The sequence below is a fragment of the Chiroxiphia lanceolata genome, chromosome 1, assembly GCF_009829145.1.
Source record: "Chiroxiphia lanceolata isolate bChiLan1 chromosome 1, bChiLan1.pri, whole genome shotgun sequence".
NCBI lineage: Eukaryota > Metazoa > Chordata > Aves > Passeriformes > Pipridae > Chiroxiphia > Chiroxiphia lanceolata.
Window position 1 is genome coordinate 54,325,731 of NC_045637.1, and position 22,733 is coordinate 54,348,463.

Below are 22,733 nucleotides of genomic sequence, written 5' to 3' on the forward strand. Positions count from 1 at the left end.
TCATTCTTACATCTCTTCTTCCCCTGTCCCCACCCTAAAATGGCAAGCTTTTCAACAGAGCAGTTCTCACAGCAATCTGCTGAACCATTGAAACACTAGAGACTTAAAGCATCATCTTTGCTGGTTCACTAATGCTCCTAGCTGGATAGTTCATTGATTTATATATTACATCATGTTTATATATGTACAATTTATATAATTTGTGCAGTACATTATATTTATGTAATTCAGGCAAATAGTGGGGACAGGAATTCTATTCAAATCACTGCATTAGAAATCCAGGGGCTGCTGATGTGGAAGAAAATAACCACATCCTTTTCTCAAATAACAAAACTAAATCTGCAACTAACAAATCTGGCAGAAAGAATATATGCATATGCAATTGGGATCAATACATCCCTAATTCAGTTCATACCAAGTTGAATTTCATACATTTACTACACGTGAAGCTCTCAGTACAAATCAGATCTTGCATCTTTGGGGCCACTTTGCAAATTACTGATCAGAATATTTTAGGTATCTTTAACATAATCGCAGACAAAACTCAAGACTCAGCACCTCTTTCTAATCTGACAGCTGTAATGAGAAGATGTGCTACGTGTTAGGAGTCATAGCCCAGAATTTGCAGTCCAGATGTGGAGCATTGAGAGGAGTTGTGATGATAGTTCATGTTTTTCCAGAGTTTTATAAAAGTCAGTGAGAAACATGAGACATGTACACATGCCACCTTTGCTCTGTCCCTAATAAGAGCTAACAGCAGTTTGGACAATTTTGTGGTGATACTGCAGCCACCCTCCAGCTCTGTTGAATGGTGTGGGGAACAACTGGAGTAAGCTGGCAGAGCTGGAATTGTAATGTGATGCAGAAGATCATGCATATGTTACGAAAAAGATATGATTTCATAAATCTGTCGGCAGTGAAGGGGAGGGGATGGTGGTTTGTAGGCTTAATGAGACGTTAGTGAAAAGTGTATTGTTAGTGGCATAGGAGTGAAGAAACTGTGAAATTTGTCAGGTATTTCATTCTGCAGGGAAGAACATGGTACATATTGACAGCATTTATATCTGTAGTCCCTGAGTACCAGGAGTCTAGCACCAGGATTTTCTTTGGGTTTGCCCTAGATTGTGAAACACATGTTGATCAGGGAAGGGATTAAAAAAACTACATGAGGGTCAAGGCTTTTCTAAAGAATAGCCAAGTCCCTTATATTCCCTCTTCCCACCACAGCCAGCAGCCCTGCTCCCTTTCCTGGTTTTACCAGTAACAAAGAGTATGACACTCACATTTGAAGAGCAGAGAGGTGATCTTAAAGAAACTTAAAAGGAAACTTAAAGGAAAGGGTTACTCCAATCTTGCATTCGAGGGAAGGGAATATGGAGCTGACAAGTATTCCTCCCACTAATATTCCTCTTCTGTCAAATACCTGTATTATTTTCTTTGTCATCTGGATTCTCTGCATCTGGATATGGATCTTCCCTGTTCTCCTTTCTTCCATCCACCTGCACTAAATTTTCCTGCAGCTGAGCATCACCCTTTCATTCCCATCATTTTTCACTACAGCTCCAATCGACTTTTCTTATTACCTCTTTTCTTTACTGTTTTAATTTTCCTAGCCCTGCAAGCATGTTCATGTATGCAGTTTTTCTTTTCAAAAGTAATTTGATTCTTAAGAATTTTGTTATGTTCTGCTAGCTTTTCTTCAAAATAAAAGTATACAAATGTCAATTGTAGCATTTTTTACTGGTTTTCAATTTTCTGCCAGTCATGTTATGTAAACTGATACTGATTTACTGATTAAGCCACTTTCAAATTCAGTGCTTAGCCAGTCTCTTCCATTCTGCTCAAGTGAAAACTGATAAACTGGAAATTCATTTGGAGATGTAGTTTTTGCAGATACACTGTCTCGTGAGCATAAAGCATGTGCCTGGCTAACATTTGGACTCGAAATCTTGTTTTCTCTTTGCTTTTTTGACTGTACAATGAGTGCTATATTCTAAATCCAGAGGGAAGTGTTGAGATAGAGAATGATTTCACGATCTGAGCCATGGTTTGAAATGTCACCTTCATATTGCAGGAAAAAAATAGCAACATTTAGAAGAGTTAAATTTGGGAGGGCAAAGAAAAAGTTAGCTGTATCTCAGATTTACATATGCATTTAATTACAGATGTTCAAATTAAGAACATTTATCTTACCAGTTTCCTCTCCCTCCCCTTGCCCCACTCCCCAGTAAATGTGCGAACTTTGGAGTAATCCAAAAAAATCCATATATTTTATTTTGTTTTCTGATCTGTTGGAGAAGTGCCCTTTTACATAGAAGAACATTATCTATTCACATATCACCTTGGAAATTTGACTTTGTGGGGACAACGAGGACACATTTTCATTTTGAGGGGTTGGTAGCTGCTAAATGTGTAAAAACATTCTTAGTTCTAACTAAGAACAATCTCCAAAGTTTCTCTTTGTGTAATAGAGTTAATGATGCTTTTGTTCTTTCTGACGAAGCAATAAACACAGACAAAGCCCAGCTTGGATGCTCTGATCTGTTCCTCTGGAAGAGGCAAGGGCTTATCTTGGCAGCACAGTTTCTGCAAAGGGAAATAGTGTCTCACTCATTTTCTAGAATTCTTTGAATGTGTTTGGAGAGTAGTGATGCAAAGACAATCAGCAGGTAATTTCTTCATGTTTCAAAGGCCTTTCACAAGTTTTATTGGGGGGGTTAACTAAGTAACTGAAACTGTCATAGGGAAAATGACAGAGTATTCTCATGATATGAATATTTTGTCTGTTTATCTGTTTTAACAATGGATTTATGAGGAAGTTTTATGTCTTTTTATATCTGACAGTAGGCAAAGAAGGTATTTTGGCTACACAAATCAAGAAAAGGCTGAGGAACTTGGAATGGGACCAAGCTAGGGGAATCAGCTAGAAGATTTCTACATTTTCAGAGAGCCTGTAATTTTGGCACAGTTACAGAAAATAAGGATTTGGGGTTTTGTTTTTGAGACATGTAGTGGTATACTTGCATTTCTTTTTTTTTTTTTTAATAGTACAAAATTTTCTCTTTTTAGTGTCCAAAAGCAGTTAAATTACCTGTGACCACATTTTAAGCTCTCCTCTCAAGATCTCCATTTGCTTTTTACAGCTCTTCATAGGTTTGTTTTGGGCAGATCTCAGCCTTTTTTGGCTATGCTGATCATCACTTGAACAATTTTAAATTTAATATGTGTGGCAAATGGCATTTCAGCTACTCTTTCACAATGGTATTCACATTGCTGCTTGTTCAGCATCTCACTTGCACATTTTCCCTGATTAATGCAGTTCTGAGGTCTGGCCAGGTGCGTCTTTCTTCAGTTTTGGTTCCTTTTGATGTGTTGCATGGAATCTTCCTCCATCTCACAGTTATCTCTGCTACCTACTTACCTTCCAAAGCTTTTTTGGAATTAAAATTTTGCCTTAAATACTCATATTAATATTTGCCTTCATACCTGTGCTGTTGAGTAACATGCAAGCTAGAGCTGAAACAAAGAATCAGTAAACAGATTAGAGATGTCTCTTAAAATGTCCGTAGTTTAAAATTCAATACATATGCATCCATAGATTGAGAGAGAAAATTTGGAGCCTCCCTTTGATATCAGTACTAGAGATTCTAGAGATGGTATTTGTAGAGACTATTTTGGAAGAGGGGATCAAAAGAATGTTGAAATTAAATATTAATGAAATCAGGAGGTATCTAGGAAAAATTCTGCCACCTCCAACCTCGATGGTTGTCAGGTATTCTTCAGAGATTAAGAAAAAATTTGGTGGCTGATGAATGGTTTCATTTTTTTAAAATTATAAAACCTTGATTGATTGCCATGTTGGTTGTCTCCTTATGACCTAATTTACCTTTCCTCTTTTCTAATTCAGATCTTAGTCAGAATTGCATAATTTACTAAGTACTGCGAATATAGATTCAAAATGAATTTCTAGGTGAGCTAGTTATGTCTCAAAAAGAGAAGGAAAAGAGAGCTGCACTTCATCAGGAACAGGGCAAGAGGTCACAGGCTCAAGCTGTGCCAGGGGAGGTTCAGGTTGGACATCAGGAAGAATTTCTTCACTGAAAGGGTGGTCAGGCATTGGAACAGGCTGCCCAGGGAGATGTTCAAGGAATGACTGGGCATGGCACATAGTGCCATGGTCTAGTTGACATGATGGTGATCGGTCCAAGATTGGACTGGATGATTTGGAGGTCTTTTCTAACCTTAATGATTCTATGATTCTATTATATGGGTATTAATGAGTCCATATCTATATTAACTTGTCTTCCTCAGGTCTGGATGAGCTTCTTCATATGCTGCCTCAAGTCATCTCTGACCCTCAATTCTTTCCACTTCTGCAATCTCATGCTTTTTGGTGTCCTGTTGTTTGAAAGGAAGTCACCTGGAACAGTGGATCATAACCTGTTTTTTAGCTGAACATTGGTTGAGAAAATTACCATTTTTGTTCATTTGCAGCATTTGGGCTCTTTTAGTCACAGAACACTTTGAAATGACCTGACTAAATCCAAAACAATTAAATGACCTATATTTATCTTCTTAAAGGGAAGTCTGTACCCAAATCATTGGCATCATTGGAGACTCAGGTGATACTACAGATAAAAGATTAACCTTAAGATGTGCAGCATGATGGTATGAACATTGATGACAGATATACTGTGCAGGAAATGAATTTGTGAGGTGTGGATGCTTTGAGGTTAAAGGACTTCCCTGGAAAGCAGAAGAAACTGGAAATGGAGAAGCAGCAGCAGGGGCGTGGGGGAAGTACACTTCTTAAGAAGCGTGTATGTGGCTGGAATAGTGACACAGTAGGGTAATGGGACACCTGCAAGTTCTGTGGTGCTATAATGGATGGTTAGGTAGGGAACTACTGTTTACCACAAGTTTTAGAATACAGAGATTTAGTAGGTGAGGTCTATATTCACAGAAGTCATTGTCTTAAGGTTATATACCTCAGCTTATTAACACCAGAACTTCAGCTGCCACCAGTTTTGTCAAGGTGACCACACTAAATCAGAACTAACTAAATGTTCGGTGTCAAGTACCCCAAAGTCTTGTAGTTCTGAAGCACACTGTTGAAGTCTTCTTCACAGTGTGATCTCCTGCCTTCACTGTGAAAGCTTGCCTTGGTAAAAATAGCTTGAATGTGTAAATACAGTTCCAAGATGATCAGTTAAAATTCTCACACTGTACAACATTGCATTCTTCAACCTCATAGCGTGTTTGGCATCCACCTTTGCACTACAGGTTGTGGCTAAATCCCCCAAACTAACTGATAATGTGTTATTTTTCCCTTTCATTTAGGCAGAGAGCTTAAGGAGCAACTGTTGTAGAAACTAGTCTTTTTTTTTGCATTTGAGAACCCACAATGGACAGCACTAATGGCACCTTAGAGCAATGATTTGCTGCTCTCCAGTTTTTGGCATAGTATTCAGCTTTACTGTTACAACTGAAGAAGTTATTTTTAAGCAGGGGAAAATTGAACAAGAAAACAAAAACATTGCATGCAACTTGAGATCCCAATTTTTTTAATATGATTTACAGCTTGAAGCCCCTTTCATGTGTTCTGCAGAAACCACACTGCTGTGAACGGGGATGCTCATCTTTCAGCTAGAGCAGGCCACATGTCCTGAAGTGTCTGTGGAAGAGTCTTGGGCAGTATAATCCTTCCCTATCAAATGATAGGCATGTGTCTTCTGTGGCCAGAGTACAGACTCTTGCCTCTTAAACTAGATATGCTTTTGGTCCCTGAAGGAAACGTATAACTACTTGCTGTCCTGTAACCAAAGCGTGCCAAACATATGGTGGGGGAATATTTTTGGACCCATAAGGCATTCCTTTCACTGTGGAGGAAGGGAGAGAACTGCACAGAAGGGGTGACTGGAACAGGTCCTCTCTGGTTCACTCCTTCCTCCCACGTAGGGGAAGAGAGAGGAGGGCTTCAAGGCTGATGCTATCTGTGTCTTGAACTAGGCTTTTAGAGGGGACACTCCTTTGATGTGCTTTGCCAGTGACTCAGCAACCATACTCATATTAGTATGGCTTCACTGAAACCTGTATTTTAAGACAGCTTTAGAGGTGCCTGATGTTGCCCTGGTCCGAAGGCCCCTGTTAATTTTTATCAGAAATAATGCTTTTAAGAGAATGATTGATACATTCTGTTTCACGGACCTGTAGCATAATTGTTGATGCCATTTTGGCAACAGCTTTTTGTGCACTAAGGGGGATTTGTCATCTTCTTGCTACTGTTCTGGGGCTTGAAACTGTAAAGAATGACACAGCTAGTGATCTGCAATAAAATTCAGGTTGGTCTTTCCTTCTTTAGAGAAATGATTTATAAATGTCCTTGTTGCCAAGCACTTCATAACTATATAAGTGGGAGAACCTCTCCGTGATACACCTTAATAGCAAAATTAATGATGTTTGAACTTAAGTCTGTTTGTTAAGACTTCATTAGCTTTTCAGCTGACAAAGTGAGTGGGGGAAAATGCACTCCAAACACATGAGTTGTGCACTGGGGCACACCGGGAGACAAGCAGGCAGCTAAAGCCCCCATAGCACTGCTTTCTCACTATTAAACTGCTGTTGTTTTTTTCATGAGTTACATATCTTCTGGGTTCTTTTCACCTTTTAGTTTATGTCTGGACTGGATATTTTTGTTGTTTTAAAGTCTACATGTGTCTGATTACCATGGAAAAGTGTTTGTGCACGTGTGTGTGTGTGTGTACACCTTTTTTTTTCAGGTTTCTGTAATGTGTTTTCATGGCTGAGGATAAAACATGTGAGCTATTTTTACACAGCCATGAGTCCTTAAAAAGTCTTGTTTAGGGTTTGGTTTGGTTTGGTTTTGATTTTGATTTCAAACTGTCTTCTTCCTAAAAACCGAAATGTGACTGACTTGGAAGCCTGCTAACCATTTTGCTGTGTTGATGAAGGGCAGTCCCTATATTAAACTTTTTAATATCCTGCAGCAAATTTTTTCCATTTTTTAGGGCAAGAGTGGAATTCAGTGCTGTGTATTACAGTACTGGATTTTATTTGCAGAAGAGTCCCCTTTTAATGAGAGTAAATTCCTAGAGCTAAGAGACAAAAATCATGTTTTACTGTTTTTACTATTTGGCATGTCCTCAGACAATTTGTTTGTTGTGCTGGATCATCACGGGGTCTGTTAGATCATCTAATTGAAAAAAAGGGAGTTTGTTGTTCTGGAACATCTCCAGAAGTTGTTTGTTCCACAGCCAAGCCCCTCCTATGCTCTAACTCTGAGATCATCACCATAAGTCATGTTTCTTATGTTGAATTTATTTCCCTGTTACACACTTGGAATCTAAAAATTTGTAATGAAATATATGAAACAAAGTGTATTTTAAAAATAACAATGTAAATATGTCTCTATGGTTAGTCACCTGGCCTTCAGCCTTAGGTTGAAGGTTACTCATTCTGTACTTGAACAGAAATGCACTGATTATCATTGCTTCTAAGATGTTGGTAAGGTACTGCAAAATGGGGAAAGTTTTTTAAAATATATACATATATATACTTCTGTTTGTGGAAAAAAATCAAAATGCTTTGCTTTTCATGTTTGCACAGCTGATTTTTCAGGAACAGTAGACACCTCACAACATACTCTGTCTATTAACATCAGGCTTGCATTGTATATACCTTTGCTTTTGTTCACAATGTCCCAATTTCTTCCCTCAGCAGCTTTAATCAAGTTTTTCTTGAAAGTATATTTGAGGCTAGGGTGTGTCTGTTTTTCTGTTGTTCAGGATCATTTAAAACCTAATCTGCCTTTTAAAAAGTGCACTGAGAAATGGGGTTACTCTTTAGAATTTCATACAGTGATCTGTAAGCAGAAGTTTTTCAGGAAACGGGAGTCTTACTTACTGCTTCTTTTGAGAGAGATTTTTATGCCCCATAAATCAGGAAGGAGGGTTTCAAAGGGCTAGTTCCTATCTTTATGTAATTACATATGCTGTGCAATCTTCTGAAATGTGTATCATCTGTATCAAAAGAGCTGACAGCTCTTATCTCATGAGCATGAAAAGTCGGAGGGAGGGGGTTTCAAAGTTTATATTGTTCTTTTACGATGGTTATGAGTTCTCACAGAACTGTGTGAAATCATCTATACGATTTCCTGCAAAACTGATGCTGCTGGCACTGATTGTCGCAGTGGACAGCAGGTATTGAAGAGGCCTCAAGCAAGAAAGTACAGAACAGAGGGGTGGTTTTGAGGAGGGGGAAATTTTTAAAAAAGAAAAGAGATAAATTTATCAAAGAAGGCATCTATAAGAATCAGATAATGTAAACTTTCATAAAATAATACGTTAGTCCTGACAATTAGACTTGGAAAGCAAGTAAAGGAGATCAGGGTGCAGAAAGAAAAGGAAGGTGGTATTGCTTAATGCACTTACTTCCTATTCTAAAGATAGCTATCTAAATAAAAATGTCAGTGATATTACAGAGTAATTGTAGACAGGATGTATTGTCTGCTACAGCTGCCTGACTTTGCCTAGCTGTTGACTGAAATGAGACAAGGCATGGTCTGATCAGCACTTTCTCTGTGTTGCTGTGGAAAATTGTATGAACCCTCATTGGTGTCTCTATAGGTTTTCTGGGCTATTGTACTGAATCCTATTTGCTGCAGATTTTTCAAGCTCAAAGCAGAACAGTTCTGTGTGCCCAGCTCTGCCATGCCTCTCAGAACACCTGGAACAGTTCATATTTGGGCTGTCCAACCCATCAGGAGCTAAAGATTAAAACTAGAGTGCAGCTGCTGTTCCATCGAGCAGCCTGGCGAGGGAACAGCTTCTTCGTGTAGGTCATCTAATCACTGGGCTGTCATTTTACAGTGTAACCAGTCTTGCTAAACATATGCTGACTTTGAGTAGCTTGAACCTAAGTCTTCTGGCATTCTTAAGCAGATAATACAGGTCCTTCTTTTTCTGCCACCTTTTTTACCCCAGAATGGGAGTACCTAAGAGTAAGGTCCATCTTGCACACTGAAACTGCATGACAAAGCCTGCAGTAATTGCAGGTGGATTCCAATCACTTGAACATATTAACAGATTCTGTGACCTTAACATCCTCATTTCATGTTTGAAAGTGGTTCCTTGTGTGTTATCATAACTTTGGCTACTCTGTGGTATAGGTCTGTCTGTCTTCTGCCTTGCAGGATTTTTGAGGACATGTATGCCTGCTCTATAAGTGGGTTGATATGTTTTAATATTCTTTAATACAAGTTATAGAAGTTGGGATTAATAGTGAAAAAGAGCTCAAAAATAAAAGTAACAAAAATGCAAAACAAAATGGGGGATAGAGCTGCAGAATGATAGCTAAAATTTCACAATGTCCGTTGTAATTTCATTGCAGCACTCTATAGTGATCTTTTTAAAAGTTTCAAGCTGATGTTTATCTAAAATAATTCAGTTTGGGCATATGCATTGTCTTGTTAACTTCATAGAAATATGTACAGATTTTGAATAGTCTCTGTCTTGCATTTTGATGAAAGGTTTGGTCATTTGGAGAAAAAATGTCTGAAGTGTGATTCAGGCAATCTTTACAGGCCTTGGATCCTAAGGCAATTTCTGGTGCATTCACCAGACTTCACAGAAACTCAGCCAGTGAAGGTGAATACTCTGTCAGCATTTGGGCAGTGGGGAGTCCATGATAAAGCTGATGGATTGATTATGACACTAACTTTAAATGTATTCTCGTGAACACTGCTAGGCTCCCAGAAGAACTGGTAACCAGTAGCAGGCTGCTGCCATCATCAAAACACTTTTTAAATCTACACTCCATCCCTGAGTTGCCCTCCTAAAAAGCAGTGCTGCGACTTTGGGCTGGGTGAGTCATCCTGCTGCACCACCAGTGCCCAGGGCAGCAACAATAAGGCCTATCTGAGTTACCCTTCCAGGTCAGTCCAAAGAACTGCGTTTAGTTTAGTTTTCTGGTGAAGTAAAACCTAATTTCTTAATGTTAAACTTGCAAAGGGATTGCTTCTGAACTTGTATGGAATATATGCCACTGACATGGCTCATTCATTCACTCAGACATGGGACAGGCACACAGGTTTGGTTTTAGTGAGGTTTTTTGGGGGGAGAGAGGGGAGGTGAAGGGGTAATGGAAAGAAAGAATAATCCTAAAAGCATAGGAAAGAGAGCCATAGGAGGTAACTTCATACCAAAGCACAGAAAATCTTAATGTGTACATATTTTGTCAGTAACAAACCAACAACATACCTATTACCTTAGATTTTTAGTTGCATAATTCTACATGGAGAAGAGGGAAGCTCTTGCTTTTCATTTTTATTTTAAGGAAAATTCAGACTTACCTCGGTGTGTTGATAGGTAAATGCTAATTTTCATATGTATTGGCATCAGTGCACATAAGGCATTTTATTCAAATTTTACTAGCTTGTAGTTGTGGTAGAATTTAGAGGGGGAGGAATTTAAAAAGCCAAAATGCCAGCTTTTTTAAAAAAAATAATGTATTATCACAATCCATGTAGTGAATACATACAGAGTAGTTTACAGTTGAAGCATTTTCATTCTTTCACCTTTAGCATCGCTAAAGTTGGGGTTGCTTTCATGAGATGTGAGGATGTGAATTGCTTGCCTATATGGATTTTCTCATTGCCTGAGGTCATTGGATGGCTTATTGACCAAACTGAACAGCACTGTATTGAAAGAACTATGCCTTTTGAGTGAAGAAAAGCATTAAAATATATTAGCTTTAACTTCTTAAGAAAAAAGGTGGGTTCATAAATACCACTAAAAATGATGAACCATCAGCAGAGCTGCTAAACTGCATGCAAAAGCTCTTTCATTTGCTGGTGACCAGCAAGTTTGACTGGTCACCAGCTCTGCACCTTTACTTTCCAAGTTATTAACACATCACTGAGAATACGCTAATTTTGGCTTCCTGCCATGCAATGCAGCTCCTCAGCTGTATTTCCTGCCAGTAACCTTTACTTCCATTTCACAGTGATTTCTGGGCACTGATTATTAGATCTCTAGATGAACTCACCTTGAATCCATTTATAATCTGTGAAGCGAAATGGACATTTCAAGGGAGGAATTGATTAGATAATAATCTAATAATTTTTGTAATTGGATATTAAACATCCATGTTAGAATGAGATGCATTGCACCCCACTTTTGACTTATAATATTCAGTCTTTTGCTGCAGTTTCTTAAAATTGTTTTTGATGATAGAGTTTTGCATAATGTGTACAGTTTTAACCCTTAAATCAAGGTTTTCATGTACCAGGTAAATAACAAATTTTAAATTAAAAAACACCAGAGTGTACATTTGAAATAGAGAAAGCTGTAAAAAAAAAATTTACATTATTTTGGTATTGTATAACAATAATAAAGCATTGCTTTGCTTAGTTTATAAGTAATCCAAATACTTCCAGAGTATTGCTCAGTATAAAGAATGACTTCTTAAGTTACCATCATGATTTCAACAACAAATAGAAGTCATCTGCTAGATTTAGTTCATAAAATTTGATATTATAATTTTTAAAAAATCCTTTAATAGTTATGTAGCATTTGTATTTTTATGTCTGTCAATATTTTGAATCTTTGAAGTGCAGTCTATCCATTCAGTATTTTTCAAAAAGACACAGAGAAGAATCATAGAATCATAGAATGGTTTAGGTTTGAAGGGACCTTAAAGACCATCTAGTTCCAACCCCGTAGCCATGGGCAGGGACACTTTCCGCTAGACCAGGTTGTTCATGGCCCCACACATGTTCAAGAAGTTCCTGGCAACGACATGCCATAAATGTAAACTCCAACATTACGTAATGTACGTTGTGTACTAATACTAATTCAGGTTTCCATAGGGAACTGAAATTAATAAGAGTCCACAGGAAGGGAAACACAGAATTTGGCAGTACTGGAAGTATTTTACCACAGCACCATTTTTTTGTTAATCTTTGGTGTGTGCTCTATGCAGTTAACAGAAGTCAGCCATTGGCTCATGCTATAAATCACATAAAATTTTAGAGATAACATATGGAAAGTAACCAAGCTAAACTTGAAAATTTAGGCACTTGACTCAGTAACATCTTTTTCTCTTTTCTACTTACCTTCTTGTGGTGTGTAGAGAGAAATAATCTAACCATTCAGAGAGCTGTAAATAGCAGAGAGGGTAACTTGGGCTGGGAAAGCAGTATGGTAAAGGCATGAAGGGAGCCTGAGGAGATTCACAGATTAGTGGGGAGGCTATTGTTTGCTGACACAATAGAAGGAACAGGCTCCGAAAGGTGTGTGGACGTCTGCCATCTTCTGCTGCCTTTCCCTCTGCTGGATGAGACTTCCATGGTAGAAATAGCAGCTCACCATGATGAGGTGGAAGCATGATGAAAGAGACCTCTGAATCCCCAGGTTCCCCTCTCTCCCCTTGGACAGTTGCGCTGCTCTCTCAGCTGGACCAGTCTGGCTATTGCTGTTGATTTCTGCAGTCATGCTCTTACCAGAGCCGGGCTGTTCTGGTGGCTCAAAACTCTTGATTTCTTTCATGTCTCATTTGCACATGGCTCGCTGCATCTCAAGACAGAATTATTAGATTAGGCGAAACAGTTCAGATGGTAATATATTAAATACTTTTATCTAGTCATGGGAGAGGTCTCTTGTACTTCTCTGGAAAGCAGAGAAGTGCCTTTGATTTCTGTCAGGGAAAACCAATGGCCCTTACTTGCAGTTCTGAATACAACATTGTCCCCAACAGCCCTTTGCAGTGTTCTTGCTGTAGTAGAAACCTGCAGCCCTTGTGGCCCAGGATGACAAGGTGTGGTATGTGCTTCACCTGGTCATTGCAGGCAATCACGGGGATCCCTGGTCTGATAAATCCTGCTCCTCCTAGTCTCCTTCTCTGATATCAGCCTTCCAGTCTTACCTTCTTCATCCCTCTTCTCTGTTATCTCTGCCAGATTGTGTTCATTTCTCTTGAATGGAGGTGACCGAGTGTCAATCCTGTTTTCCACAAATTCCTGTGAGTATAACAGGAATACTTTTCTTTGTATGAGGAATACCTTATTTGATATGTTCTGGGGCTCCAATTTGGGGTGGGTTGTGGGGGCGGTGGTTCCTTTTTTGGATTTGTTTTGTTTTCATGGTCAGTCTGACAACTCATGGTCATTCTCAGATAAAATATATCCAGAAATTAAGCTTTCAAAGGGGAGGAGAAGAGCTGCATCTGAGATGCATAAGCAACTCAAATTTGGGCATTTGCTATGTATTTCATAATTAGTTTTTACAGCCTCAATAAAACTATTTAAAAATAAATGACATAGAATAAACTTCTGTCGTCCACTGTGTGCCTCTTGCAGATGTAATCCTTGAATCTTTCTGAATGTACAGCTGTTCATTCCTAAACACACTATAAATTGTTGCATGGACCACAAGCATTTGAATGGTACTGTGCAGTTTTAACCTAGCTTAATGTAAGTCATTTACATGTTGAGACAGAGCATCCCTGTGTGCTTCTTCCAAGCTCTCTTCTTTGTATACAGTGTTACACTGGTTTGTATTTCTGATAAATGTTTGCAGGGTTTGTCTGTTAATAGCTGGTTTTCCCTACATGAACAGGCAGCACCCTAAGCTCTCTAAAGGTTAAGAACAGATTTGTCAATGAAAATTTATAATGGATGATTTTATTTAAATCAAGTGTTCTCAATTAGTGTCCATGTAAAAGAACTATGTAAAAGAATACAACAGTCATAATGTATTTAATGATCTTTAAGTGGCAGGTTATGATCATATCTTCATTAGTGGTAGTAACTGTGGTGACAGTGTTGTTGACAGGTTAAACCATTTCTTACGACAATAGCTTTTGTGCTGTTGCATCAGGATGAGAAATGCAGTTCCTGAAGATTTGCATATTGTGAAGAATAGGCTGCAAAGACATGGAAGCATAATCTTGTCATTGTGTTTAGTGATGTGGGTGGCAGATTGCTATAGCTGATTCTGAGCAGGAAGAGTTTGCATATAGGTAGATTTAGAGGCCTCTAAATGTTTTAGGATTGGTGGGCAAATGGGTTGGCTAGGTAAGTGTTGTTTTAAGTTGTTAGGTATTCCAATCAGCTATAAGCTTTTTAAAACCCTCTCAGTGTTTTAAAACATACAGTGCAGTGTCTGAGCAGCTGCATTAGCTGAGACTGCTGGATTAGACCCCTTTTGCACTTGTACTATTGCTAACCTCAGACACTGCTGGGATAGTTCTGCATAGCATTGCACTCCATCATTTGGACACTAAGATTTAAAATTTTAAGGCAGTTGCAAGGCATTAAACTGTAATGGTTCCTCTTAAAGAAAAACAACAACAAAAAAGAAACCTCCACAAAACACAAACACCAAAAAACACCCCAAAACCAAGCCCAAAACAAATGTGTCTGTAATTTTGGAGATTGTACGGAAACGTGACACCGTTGTTGATCAGGCTGAAACTTTAAACCCAGAGAAAATGTTGCCATATTTTAGGAAGTTTTTTCACATTATGCATTTTTATTGTAAAAACAAACTTTTTCTTTCCCAAAGTACGTGAGAAAATACAGATTCCTCATAACTTATTATTAAATAGCTTGTTCCAAAATGTCTGCAAGTTCTGTGGACTGCTAAACCTTTCCCCCTTCTTCATGCACACACCAATGCTTTTATCACTTTTCATCCCAAGTGAAATGATCCTGTGAGAAATATTTGCTCCAAAAAATCTAATTCATGTTATACAAATAGGTGCTGGAAAAAACTTTTGATTTTATTAAAAATAAGATCAGTAAAATCATATGAATTCGAATTTCATTAACTCTGTAATTTTGAGACTAGCAGGGAATAAAGTAAATAAGAAAGCAGTTGAAAAAAGAGAAAAAAGTAGACTTACTTTCCAGAAAAGTATCACATGTGTTTACAATTGTTTTTCCCCTCTCTCACACAGATATGCAGATGGAATAGTCATCTATATAAGTAATGTATCTGCTGTGTCTTCATATCTACCATTTTATCTGTCCAGAGAAATAAATAAATTCATGTCATGAAAGAGTGGAAGTTTACAACATTGCAACATAAACCTGGTTTTGGAAAGGACCACGTGGGTCAACAAGCTATGTCTCTTCAATTATGAGCAAACACGTGAGAGCTGTTTAATCCAAAGTTATCAAAGCTTTGTACAAATATACCACAAAAATACCTATAGGAAACTTAAGATCTATGTCACAAAAGGCCAAGCGGACCATGGCTCAACAGGTATTTGTTACAAGCAGATGTATAGGTTCAAAAAGTAGATGAATGAGGAGAAAAATACTGTGTTGTTTATTCAGTCAGTTTTGATATTTTATCTGGATTTGACAGACATGCAGTCAAGCAAAAGCTGTGTTTCTGTGCTAAATATTATTGATATAAATCGGGGTGTGAGTGCATGAGGCTACCCACATATTGGCAACATTATTTCCAGAAGCCAATTTTTCCCGGTTGCTCTTGTGTGTAGTTACATGTTGGGATCTTTAAACAGGGCTAGGAAGCAGTTACAGAATTCCTTGATTCATGTTAAAGTGGATCTTCTTTATTTGTAAGAATTTTCTGTTAAGGGATACCGTTGACCATGCAGGCACACATAAGAATTAGAGCATAACTTCGAGTTTGAATGCCAGTTACTTAACTATGTAAAGACTTTCTTCTTCTTCTTTTTTTTTTTGAAAATCAATCATTTGATGGGATAGCTAAAACTTTATTTCTCAAGTGGAGGAGTTAAAACAATAATGAAGAAACTAAAAAGTATCTCTACATTTATATAAAGGCAAAGGGGTAATACAAACAAAAATCACAGGTCAGATGTGTTTGTGGTGAATGTAGAGACAGTCTAGCTCGGCAGAATGTTGTCTAATGACTAGGGGTGGAGGCAGGCACTAGTGCTGTGACTGTGAGTGTTTTGCTCAGGCGTGTGCCTCGGAGTTAAAGGTGAGGTTAAGGCACATCTCACATATGTTCAGTGTCTCACAAGTTGGTTTTCTTTCCAGTTTTTTATTCCTGTCCAAATAGGGAAATCATGATAATCAGCCTGAGCATTTACTATTAAATGCAAAATTTTATATGACAGACAAACCCCTTTATAAGCTGCAGACAAATGATTTGGCTTTGCTGTTACCGCTCTGCAAGATGTTAGTCAGCATGTGGCAGAGAATCCAGGACATGTCTCCTGTACAGACTTTCCCCATTTTTTGAACATGGTAACTTAGCTATAATTCTAGCTATTTATTGATGAATTCTCTTATAAATTAAGGCAATATTAGCATGTTCTGCCTGGCTTTATTTAAATCTGTTTAATCCTGAGGACTCTCCTAAACATCTGATTAGAACTAATTTCCCACTGCCTTAAAATGAGAATGTATTACTTTGCTTAGTTGGGGGGGGGGGGGGGGGGTGCTTCAGGGGAAGAAGAGGGGAAAGTGCCCTTGGAGCGTCCAGCCAGGTGAAATTCTCCCTAAATTGGGATATTGTCAGAAAAGTGCCTCCTGTTTTGCCAGAAATGTATATCCTGTAACAGTCTTGCAAATTCATCAAACGAGGTTTTCCTTTTGCTTATTGCAAAAGCATCCACGTCATTTTAACAATGTTATTTCGTTGTAATATGTAAGAATATTTAAACCACAGGAGGTTACTTAGTCTTTTAAATGCTATTGGGACCTTGCTGGATTTATGTTAGTTTCAATCAGCAGCTTCTGCCTCTGGTACCAACAGGTGGACACGTGTGGAGCGCTGCCATGCGAGTCTCCATAGATAAGGAATTTCTAGTTATAAAAGACAAGTAATAAACACCAGAATTATTTTACCAATAAGAATCTAAAGGGAAACCCTGAGCTGATAGCGATGACCATAGCAGAAGTTTCTTGTTCCCTCTGCTTTCTTGCAGGATATGGATGAGGAATAACTAGCTTGGATAAGGAATAACTAGCTTGAATGAAAGAGGATTGCCCTCTTTCTTTAGTGCGGTCATACTGCAAATCTGCTTTTTACCTAATGCTTTTCCATGCAGGCTTCCCCAGGAGCATCTGCCTCCTGCTTAGAGCTAATCCTTCCCTTCACAAATGCTTTCTCGGGGCAAAAGGCTATCACTGTCATTTCTGTGGGCTGGTGCCTGCGGCTTTTCTCTGGAAAACTTTTCTTTCTCTTCCGACTCCATTACATTTAGTTCACAGTCTTCTCCAAAATCGCTTCACCTCCTTTCTCCCTTTTGCTGATTATCTGTGCTGCACAGAAATGAGGCAGGTTGTGGTTTGTGGGAGAGGAGTAAGCAAGGGATAAGTTGGTTTATCAGGTGAGTTACATGGTGACAGCTGCCAAGTAAAGGAGTATGGCATGAGAATGGGAACAGTAAACTGTGTCAGGAAGCCAAGGAACTACTCAGAGCATGGCCATGCCCCTTAGCATTGCCTGACCCTCTTCTGCATAAGTGAATTTGTCCTTAATCCATGGATGTGAAGGTGATTCAGGATCAGGTCCCCAGTCACTGTGGAAATGCATACCTCACCTTCTCTGGCATCTTTCCCATCCTGCTTCTCAAAACAGATGAGCTCCTCTCAAAATTCTTTTAATGACTTTTTTAATGTCATGGGTTTAAACAAAAGGATGAAGGTTAGATTTTTTTAGCATAACATTCAATTCTCTGCAAAGTATGTGCTCTGTATTTTCTGGACTCTTACTCAGTGTTTTTAATACAGACAGAGTCACAATTTTTGTGGTTCCTTGTTCATGTATCTTATAAAACTCCAAATGTAGCCTTCCACAGAGTGTGTACTTTTAATATTTGACATCTGCAGAGAGACAAACTTACCAAAGAGAAAGAATTATTTTTCTTGAATACCTATGCAAATAGCGATTTATTTTTCTCTTTTCAGACCCTAGTTTGATGATGAGGTGGAGTAAAAACCACAGGTGCTGGTGAGTTGCATATCCTGATTTGCAGTGATGGGCTACATGAAAAAGAGAGGCCAGTGAGGAGAACCAGGTCAGGTCCCTATGGTGCTACCCACCTAGTGCAGTGCCCATACTTGGGGACGGTGTCAGCAGAGAGTTCAGAGACCCTGAGGCAGGAAGAGTGTCAAGCAGGAAGAATCTCTTTACCAGTTGCTTAGATCCCCCCTATGCTTTTAATTACCTCCGTCTTTCCATTTGCTCTTTTTTTGAGAAATGGAACCAAAGCCACAGTAGAGGCTGGGTAAAGGGAAGATGGTCTGCAAAGGGTGTGCAGGGTTTCTGTAGAGAAACTTTCTCCACCTCTACCTCATGTTTGCAAGAAAAAGCTCTGCATCAGTCCTGCTCTGGACTGGAGGGGCAAGGAACAACCAGGTCTCTCGAGCTGCATCTGTAGGAGCTCCCTGTTAATTCTCACTGGGTTTTTGTCCCTCCTTACCACAAACAGAATAGGCATGAGAAACAAGACTGACTTCGTGGCAGGGGTGGCCACCCAGTGTGGCTGTTTGCTTGAACTTGGCTTCAGCTGGTCTGTCAATCCTCTTCCATACAAGAATGCAAACATGGCCTCACACAAGCAACTTGGGCTCCTCAACATTCAGCCTGAGGTTCACAAACAGTGCAACGTGAGGTGGGAACTCGCAAAGGAAAAAAGGAAATAAGGGTGTCTCCGGTTTCCCTCCACGAGGGCTTATGATATATGGCCTGGTTTCATGATGGGACAGCACCAAGCTTGAGCATGAAGTAGAAGATGAATCTCATTTTTGCACACACTCACCCACTCAGTGTGTATTTATATTTATATATATGTGCATATATAAATATATGTATGTATGTATACATATGTTGCCTGATCTGAAGGAGCAGAGGCAACATGAAATACCTCATTTTCAGGAGGACTAGGAACTCGAGGAGGATCCCACGTTGGTTGCCTGGGAAGAGAGGGGAAGAGGAGGAAGGGTCTCTTTACCTTTGTCCGGGATTTTGTTTTTATTCCCATGTACAATTTGTACTAGAAGCTGGTTTGGTGAAGCAGCACTGCTGAAACCTTTTATAGAGTTTTAGATTTATCTGTGTGCAGAGGAGACATATTCATGTGATAGCTGTGATTTCTCTCTAGAAAAAAAAAAAAAGCTGTGTCCCAAGGGGGAGAAAATTTCTCTTGTGTTTATTATTGCTTCTTGGATTTTGTAGTTCGATTATGTCAGGATAAGTGCTGTGTTTGGGAAAAGCAAAAGGAGGGCTTGGAATATAATTACAGCCAGAAGTTCTTTCTGGGCACAGGTTTGCTTGCGCGTGTCATTCTTGAACTGTGTGATCTTTTCTCAGGAGGAAGAGACCCAAAGGGGTCATGGGGTTTTTCGAGGGAGAGAGAGGAAATGAGAAACACTTTCCCTCTTTTGGAGAAAGGTAAAAGCAGGATATACCAGGATCCTGTCAAATTCTATTTATTGGCACTGAGCCGTTTTAAAGCTGGGAACAAATCTGCACCAAAAATCCCAGTGTTAGTACGTGCAGGAAGAAAACTGCTGAGGAGAGAAGGGGAAGAAACAAGGCAGATTTAGCTCCTAGTTCTGATTGACACTAGCCAGATTCGGGACCTAGGTCTCAAACTGAGGTATTTACATAGGAAATAAATATGGCTACACAAATCTTGTGCATTATAAATTATGGCTTCTGACACTGAAGAACTATGAAAATTCAGACCCAGTGAGTGATTTCTAACCAAGACAGTTCAGTTTTGAGCCCTCACAGTGCTGTGCCAGGGAGCAAACATGACTGCTCTTCATAAAAGCTGTTCATCATATATCCTGTGTCTGACAGCCTCCAAAAACAGCAGTCATCCTGAATTGGGCTTCTAAACCTATCTGTATCTCAGGTGCTTTTTGCCTCTTCGGGCAGGAAAATATCAATAGGAAAAAAAATAGTCTGTCCTAAAAAATGCGGCTCAGTAATGCTTAAAAAAATGCATATTTCAGACTGGCAGATCCTGTCAATTTTTATTTGTGTTGCCTTCCTCCCCACTACCACTTCCCCCACCTATGTAAAAAGGAAGATAAAAACAGCTTCCAGAGCCTAGATCAAGGAGTACCATAAAACCACATATCTGGCACTCAAATTCCAGAATCTCCTGAAAACTCCAGGTACCCAACCACAGGTGGAGCAGTACCTGTTTCTTTTCTGGGTCCTGCCCTTTTCACCTTCCTCTGGTGTGTGCTCAAAGTAGACAGTACCACTTTCAGCACTTCCAACCACTAAAAGAGAGCCACTGAAAAAGAAAAAACTAAACTAAATCCGTCTGCTTGTAAAACCCAGTTTCTTTTTTGCCACCATGTGCATCTCAAGACTTTTTAGATTAAAATGCTATTTTGTTTGATTGAAGTTGATGGCAATTTCTCTTTGTTTTCAGTTGAGACCAGGATTTCACACACATATGTAGCTATCAAAATACTAATTTTTAAGTAATCCATCTTTGGAAGTATGGGGGAATAATAATATTTGGAGATAAAAGCTGAAAGTATGTCAGGACTTCAGTGTCATGCCTATCCTTTTTCTAGCGCTCTTGTGCCTCAGTGTATCAAGGATCACGTTTGAGTTGTGCAGGTGGTTTCTACCCAGTGGAAGTTTAGGAGGAGCCAGGTCCTTTACAGCTGCTTTTGCATTGAGATGCCAGTTAACAAGGCAAGAGATTTGTAGCAAGAAGGAACAATTATAAGGTTGTCTAGCTTGAAGTTTCATTTTAGGACCTAAAATGGAGGTAAATGAAGGAACAAGGATACGGTTTCTTTTTGAGATTTGTTGTTGTGGTGATATGTTATCACGTTCAGATTAAACATTATCATGAGCTGTTTGGACAGCTTCATTTTCTGGTTCAGCTGATACAGTTTGGAATATTCAGTGGAAAAAAACGGCCCGTGTGCTGCTGTGACAAGTTGTGGACAGGGACATTTTGTTTGTTAAGAAGGCGAGGCGGGGTGTTTGTGCCTGTGCGTGCCCTCTATGTCGGGGTACACGCGGGCAGCCCCCCCGCAGACCCCACCCCGCTGGCACGGGCAGGCTCCCGGCGCTGCTCCCCCAGGTCAGTCCCGGTGGCAGCCACCACCTGGGCCATGCCAGCCCGGGATTTCAGACCCAGGAGTGCCAGCCCTTGCTCTGGTAGCGGCCGGGCTCTTCCAGCACCGCCGAGGAACGCGGGGAAAGATCGGGAAAAGGCCCCCCGGCTCCGCGGGAGCAGCGCCCCGCAGCCCCTTCCCCTCCTCCAGGCCGCGGGCGGGGGGCCCAGAGGCCGCAGGTCCCGCGGAGGCGATGCCAGATCCAGGTTTTCGCTGCAGCAGCGCTGGCGGGGCGCGGGGGCCGCGGCGGCCGTGAGGGGTGGCGGGGGCGGCCCGGGGCGGGGGGCACGGGCCCCGCGGAGCCGCCCGGCCCCGGCCCCGCAAGATCCAGGTAGATCCGTCCGGCTTTTACCTTTCTCCTTCGGCTTCCCTGCGCGTAGGGCTGGTAGCGGGGCTGTTTCCTGGTCTCGCAGAAAGAGGCAGTGCTGAGTTAGGAAGACAAAAATAGACCTTTACAGAGAAATATAGGGATTGTGTGCGCTGTGGGGAGGGAGAGCGGAGAGCGGCACCCGGCTGGTTTCCAGGAGGAGCCCTTTTCTCTCCCTCTCGTTGCATGTTAGGGATTTTTGCACAGATTTCTCCCCCCACCCCCTCCCCGCCGGGGCAGGGACACCTCTGCCGCCTGCTCGCCGCATCTCTGGTGGGGAGCGAACCAGCGAACTCCGCTGCGATCGGAAAGCGGCCAGAGACCATTTTATGTGAGCGAGCCGGGGGGGAAGAAGAGGAGAGAGACCGTCGCAGGGACACACACGGATATAAAGACTTGTCTTCTGCCTCCCTCCCCCCCCCCGCCCCTCTCCCCCTTGTAAATACTAAATCTGTGAAGGCAGCGATTTGACATCCACCCTAAGCAGCGGCTATGGGGTGTTTGGGCAACAGCAAAACGGAGGATCAGCGTATCGATGAGAAAGCGCAGCGAGAAGCCAACAAAAAAATAGAGAAGCAGTTGCAGAAAGAGAGGCTGGCTTATAAAGCGACACACCGCTTGCTGCTCCTGGGTAAGAAGGAAGGGGCAGAGGTGGGGGACGGGGAGAGGAGGGCGAGGAGGGGGCATCTGCCCCAGCCCACCGGGGCGGCAGGGCGAGCGGAGAGGGGAGATGCGGAGAGGGGAGATGCGGCGTGCGCCTTAGGTATGAAAAACGTAGGCTGTTGTATTGAGCAGTGAGCGAGGCGTCCACAGATCGAGCTCAGCGCCTGAGCCACATGGATGCACACATACAGAAATGCTGCCGAGGTGGGAGATGCTGTCGCGTCCAAAAAAAACCACAAAAACCACTCCAACCCCCCCAGCCTGAACCGTGTATCACAATGTTCTCCCTTCTTTCTCTTTTAGGGGCTGGTGAGTCAGGAAAAAGCACTATTGTGAAACAAATGCGAATCCTACATGTCAATGGATTTAATTCAGAGTAAGAATTATTGACACTTTGTGACTTATTTTTCCTTAAATGTTGGAAACAGGTTAACACACAGTAGGCTAGGAAATTTCTCCTCTCATCCCCTGTGTTTTGGTGGCTTGACACTGCGTTTTGAGGGAGAGAGGCGAGTGAGAATAAGGAAATTGTTGCTATTGTATGTTTGCATTTTCTCCTTCTGGCCCCTTTACTGTATTTTA

At 40.7% G+C, this 22,733-nt stretch overlaps 1 protein-coding gene across 4 annotated transcripts in view; it reads left to right on the plus strand.

Moving 5' to 3' along the window:
• GNAL (G protein subunit alpha L) overlaps positions 1 to 22,733 on the plus strand; it is a 193,773-nt gene that overhangs the window by 52,853 nt on the left and 118,187 nt on the right. Inside the window, exons 1-2 of one of the 4 annotated variants that reach the window (XM_032713564.1) lie at positions 20,526 to 21,087; positions 22,455 to 22,527. In XM_032713564.1, the coding sequence (XP_032569455.1) occupies positions 21,009 to 21,087; positions 22,455 to 22,527 (152 nt within the window). In that variant the 5' untranslated portion in view covers positions 20,526 to 21,008. Of the gene's footprint in view, positions 1 to 20,525; positions 21,088 to 21,486; positions 22,120 to 22,237; positions 22,356 to 22,454; positions 22,528 to 22,733 lie in introns of those variants that run through there. The other 3 variants (XM_032713559.1, XM_032713572.1, XM_032713549.1) reach the window with 3 other exon arrangements.